The sequence below is a fragment of the Arachis duranensis genome, chromosome 10 (assembly GCF_000817695.3).
Source record: "Arachis duranensis cultivar V14167 chromosome 10, aradu.V14167.gnm2.J7QH, whole genome shotgun sequence".
Taxonomy (NCBI): domain Eukaryota; kingdom Viridiplantae; phylum Streptophyta; class Magnoliopsida; order Fabales; family Fabaceae; genus Arachis; species Arachis duranensis.
In genome coordinates, this window is record NC_029781.3 from 2,794,469 (window position 1) to 2,800,588 (window position 6,120).

The 6,120-nt window shown below is 30.3% G+C and overlaps 1 protein-coding gene across 1 annotated transcript; it reads left to right on the top strand.

Annotated features, from left to right (window-relative positions):
• Positions 1-3,002: 3,002 nt before the first annotated feature.
• Positions 3,003-3,335, top strand: LOC107468206 (protein RALF-like 19). The gene has a single exon (XM_016087464.1). The coding sequence runs from the start codon at positions 3,003-3,005 to the stop codon at positions 3,333-3,335; it is 333 nt and encodes a 110-aa protein (XP_015942950.1).
• The last annotated feature ends 2,785 nt before the right edge of the window (positions 3,336-6,120 follow it).

The following is a 6,120-nucleotide window of genomic DNA, read 5'->3' on the forward strand; positions in this document are numbered from 1 at the left end:
TAGGAATATTTTAGTTGTGTTTTATAATAGGGATATTGTAGTAATTTTTTATAAAAAATATTAATTTATACCAGTTAAAAAATTTAATTTATTATTTTTTTTGTTAAACTAATTTGTCCAGTTTAATTTTAATAAAAATAATACAATTTGGTCATCTCAGTGGAAGAAAGAAATGCTAATATGCTAAGCTAAGCTTAGATGCCTATAATGAAATATATACTTTTGACCTTTGCATCCTTCACAGTTAGTAAGGTTTAATTTTCCGCTACTGTTGGGGAATCCTAGGTTTCATTATAGCTAACTAAAGCAACATAAGAGAACAGGAAAAAGGGGAAACAAATAAAGAGTTGAATAAAAGCATTGTTATTTCAGAATTTCCAAGAGGCAAATTTGCCCAAAAAATATGCTGCAAAGGTTTCCTTAACCCCTTTATAAATACATCAATTCGGGTTATTTCTGAGATTTTAGTTTTATTTACTATTACTATAAGAATATTTATTATTGAATACGATGACTGATCCTTCACTTGCTTATAAATACTTTGACGGATCCAACAATTGATAGAATAGTTTTTTAATAACTTTACTGCCTTTATTATCTTGAAAACTTTGAAATCACGTCATTATATGAGGTGCTAAGACCAAATACCATTTGTTCTATGCGTGAAGATCTAGCCAAGTTATAACTACTTTTTAGAACAGTGTGTTATTTTGTTGGAAGAGTTATATATCGATTTAATTAGAATACTACGAGCAAAAATATTTGTAAAGATAATCCAACGTTCAAGTAAATAAGGATAAGAGATAATTATAATATTGTTTAGAATGACCAACATATCTTGACGTAGTTAAAATTTTGTATTTATAGAGTTATTATGTTATATATAGGCGGTTACTCAATAGACTTAGTATTGCAGAGTTGTTGAAGATATGTTAGCCTAATTTTGTGGTAACTATTCCTGAGTGTATTCGTATAGTTCTATTATAGTCGAGATTCTCTCTAAGTGAAAATAAGTTATCTCTATTATTTCACATGGATTCTGATTTATAGGTATAATTGGGTCGAGCTATAATTAACGGATCAATAGATATAATTGAGCCAAGCTATGACTAACAGATCAATATATAAATTTAGGTCGAACTATAGCTACCGGATCACCATTAATTTGTCTGAACAAATATGTACAAATAACAAGTCTATGCAAAATATGCTTTTTTTTTTGTCGTAAAAAACTCGGGGTGTACATGCCCGACCCGGCTCCGAACACTTTAGGGGTTACTTTGGTGTGATTTCATCGGGTTTAGGATCAGGTAAGGGTCTCAATAATAGACTCGGTCATTATTTCGGGTCGGTTCCGAGCCATAACTCGAGTCACCCGAACTCGATCCGGTGGCCCGGTTATCATAAATAATTAATATTTTGTGTTATTAATGATGGATGATGGTTATTTTTATGTGAAATTTAAGTATTGTAAACTTTAATATTTTGTGTTATTAGTCATTATAAGACTATAAGTTAATGTTTTATGTTTAAAATACATAAGATTTTAGACTAATGGCATAATATTATGTTATTTGTATTGATTTAAAAATTTGGTGTTATTAGACAATATTAGTATTGATTATGGTTATGCTTTAATTTTAGAGGGGATTGGTTCTTGTTATATTTTTCTAAGTGAATTTTATCATATTAAATAATGGTTGGAGTCTTGAAAATTTGGATATTTTCATGTGCTAGCTTACAAGAAAGTATCAAGGTAATATAATGTTAACGACCCGATTTTTACCCGATTTTTATCTGTGGCTCAAAAATATATAGATTTCATTGGGTTTAGGGCCGGGTTCGAGTCTAACAAATAAACCCGACATATATTTCGAGTCGGGTATGAGTCACATCAAATTCGATTTCACCCGACCCATGAACACCTCTATAAAATATTATGGCCGTTTGACCACAGATATATATTTTATTATATTTTTTAATTAAATAACATAAAATGGATAAAGTACATAGATAAATAAATTAAAAATCAGTATTATATAGATATCTTAAATTAAATTGTGTTACATATGTATCTAGTTTATAACTCTATATAAATTAAATCAGTTAAATTTGATTTACACTAAAAATCTGTATTTATTCTATTTATTATTTGTGCAGATTTAATTTATATGTATTTTAATTCGATTTATATATATAGAATTGCAAACAAAATAAGTATGTAATACAATTCAGTTTAAGACATGTAGGTAATATTAATTCCCAGTCTATATATATATCTCCATGTAATTTATCACATAAATCTGTCTTTCGTGGGTAATTTTTCCAGCACACGTGTAAGATTTTAATTTGGACAAGGACACAAGGCCATGAGAATATATAGCAGCCATGCTGGAAAATCAATAGGCCCATGGATGAAAGCCCAATTGATCACAGGCCACATGGACTCCTTAAGGAGTAAGAACATTGAAAAAATATTAAAAGTTAGTGAGAACCTATATTGGTGCAATCTAATTAGAATCAGAAGTATAACTTAACGAGTAATTACAAATTAGAAACAAAAATTGATATATTAAGAGTTTAGCACAAATATAGCAACCCGGGAGCTTTGGAGGCAATACTAAATTTAGTAACTGTTGCAAAATCCGTTAAGATTGTTAGAAGAAACAAAGCAACCTTCAATTTTGACCAAATTCATGCATGCCACTCATTTTATCTCAAAAACCTTTACACAAAAATGATTACATCAGCTAATTTAGCAAATACACCACACTAATTCTATTTCTAAACTCTCCTTTCTTTTCTATCCAAAACATAAACCAATTCTCATCCCTATTTTTTCACCTATATCCACCCTTTCTCCAACCCAACCAAGTTGGGCAAGAATAATAATAATAATTAAAAAAAAAAGAAGCATTTTAAAAGGCTTTTTTTCCTAATTTTTTTCCTTGTTGCATTCCAACCCAGAACCAAACCAAAATCCTTGCCCCATTTGAATCAAAATGGAGTCAAAGGCATTGCTTGTTATCTTCGTCCTGGCCACCTTAGCTTTCGCCATGGTGGCCGAGGCAACGAAAATCCACGAATTCTCAAGGCTTACTTCCCCTGGTGACTATGATCTGCTCGTCGATGACAACGAGTTCTTGATGAACTCGGAGTCAACTCGTCGGACACTGGCACAGGCACGGTACATAAGTTATGCTGCTCTTAGGGCTAACCAAATCCCATGCGGTCAACGTGGACGTTCTTACTATGATTGCAATAAAAGACAAAGGGCCAACCCCTACCGTCGCGGTTGCAGTCGCATCACAAAATGCCAAAGAACCATGGATTGATTCAATTCAAGACTCTACAAATTTGGGATGATCCTTTGCATAACATTATAATATTAATTACTAGATTTTCTCCCATGCATTCAGACACAATTTACATATATATGGTGTTAATGTAACATGTATGTGCCTCTTTCTCTTCTTTTTTTATTGTATTTTGTTATTATCGTTATTATCAAATGCAAAGGAAATATATATATATATAAATAAAATATTTATTAAGTGATTTTAAGTGTTACATGAACCTTCACGTGCAACTAACTATTCTTTCTTTAATTTCTTCCCCAATATGTATAGACATACATTTTTCCTCGTTCTTTTTCTATTAAGCGAACCATGTTTGTGTGTCTTTCATGCATTAAAGTAGAAAGTTTGGTAATACCAAACAGGAATATTTAGAATGTTATTGGTGTGCATAATCAGGTTTATGCTAGTGTTAATCATATCCAAAGCATGGGTGACAATTTTGCTCCTCGTGCGGTGTTGAAAGTTCCTCTATTAGTCTATTACATTAATATATGTTTTTTTTTTAAAATTTGTTTAATAGACCATCCAACTGGTTAACCTTCAACTAATAATGCTACTTTTAATTGCGTTATTCAACGTCATGTTAGCCATAATACCAAGTTTAATTTATTGATAGCGGAGGAGCCTAGAGATTGATATAAACCAAATTACAAAACCACACGTACGCTTGATTTTGTGATTTTGGTTGAATCAAGGTGATTTACTAAATATATTTTGGGACACTCTACTATACAGATTGAGTGATATAGAGAGAAAAAATAAATTCTTTTTATAGTTATTTTTTATTATTTTATTGTTATTCAAAGTATAGGTCTTACCTTTTTCAATCTTTCTTTCATCCCATAAAAAAAAAAGATCTATAAACTTACATCTTTACCATATAATTCACCGTATGTTTTTCACCCCTAATATGAATTTAGTATATATCGTAAGACACAAGTCTATACCATCCATGGAATTAAATATTTTTATTTACTAAACATAAAATTTTTAATAAAAATTTTCTCAATTTATAAATTGTTCTTTTTTTTTTACTATATTTTTTAAGGACTAATTCGCTATATATCTTTTAAGGACTAATTCGCTACGATAATTTTTCTGCTCAAGTAACTTTAAGTACTGATTATTAAAAGAGTTTAGCTAACATGAACTCTCAAAATATATAATAAGCTTATTATTAATAAAAAATATTAAATATTTTTACTTAATAAATGTAAAATTTTTAATAATTTCTTTTAATTTATATATTTAACATGTGTTCTTTTTTTTTATGGTATCTTTTAAGAATTAATTTGACCTCTCAACACTTATTTTAAATAAATTGATAAACTAACTACTAGACCAACTTAGCTTGGTTGACTCATTCTTTTTTTTGTTCTAAATAATCAATAACTAAAATTTATTGGAACCCAACTAATCTAAGCTTAAGCCCCAGAAATTATGTGCTCTACGTACAATTTTAACGTTTTGTGGAGTATTACTAAAAAAGGTAAAAGTATCTCCTAACCCCCTTTTTCCACTTGAAATGATTAATTGACTTGATTGATACATAGAAATGAGAAAGTGAATTAATCTAAATTATGTGAGTAAAATAAATAAATATAAGGCTAAGTTTGTGGAAGCGGTGTGGGTTCTACCAAGTTGAAGGTAGCGAAGACATGGTCAAAGATGTCATGGTTGAAGTTTCCTCATCACAAAGACTTGAATGGATAGGACATCAAATCAAAAGATGCCACATGTGAAATGTTTTATAATTTTCAGAAAACATGAAAGCGAAGGAAAATAATAGAAGGTGACATTGATAAATGAAAATGGGTCAGCAAAGGCAACAGGGGATTTTCATAGCAGTGCACATGTCAAGTTTCAAATTACCAATAAATGCACCACCAACCATGAGTTGCAAAGTCCACAAAAATAATGTAACACCACACAAACAAACAAAGGAACAAACAATCATCCAACACACAAAACAAAACCCATTCCTTCCTTTGCTTTCTTCCCTCCCCATCTTTTCTTTACCTTTCATCATCACAAGTCCCACTTCCCCCTCTTCCCTTCATTTTCTCATGTCCCCATTCACTACAGTTTTGGTCTCCCTTCAGTCAAAAAGAAAAAATAAAATATCCTATCAAATACTCTTTTAAAATACATGAAAAAAAAATATTAAAGGCTTAAAAAATTTTTACTTGTTTATTTAAAAAAAAAAAAACTCTTTTTTGAATGTACTAGTTAGCAAATCCCTTTTATAATTGAATTGAAGAAAGAAGGACTACCTTTGCATGATTGCTTTTTACGGCTGTTCAAAGCTTTATATTCAAGACCCTGACTCAAAAGAAACCAAGGGTCCCTACCATAAGGAGGAAAAGAACAAAACAAAACAGAAATAAGAAAAGAAAAAGAAAAAAATACTTATACTTTAATGGATATGGATTGTGATTTTCTTGTTCACACCATGAATGGCTCAAGCTTAGTCTGACTTCTCCTTATCACATTACTGCACAATTTTTTTTCAAAGTACATGTGCAGAGCAGATGAACTATCACATTACATAATCTAAAGTTTTCATTAACAAGAATTGGCCTACCACCTAACAAGTTAAGAATCAAACTTAATAGTTAACAGCAATTACTCAACAAGGGTGGACTTTCTTTTTATCCCACCATAAATCCATTTTGCAGACATGCTTAGATCAATGCATGTGGTTGTTTGGGACAAAAAGCACAAAGTAGTTTTTTTTTTTTTTTAATAAAAATGGATGGTT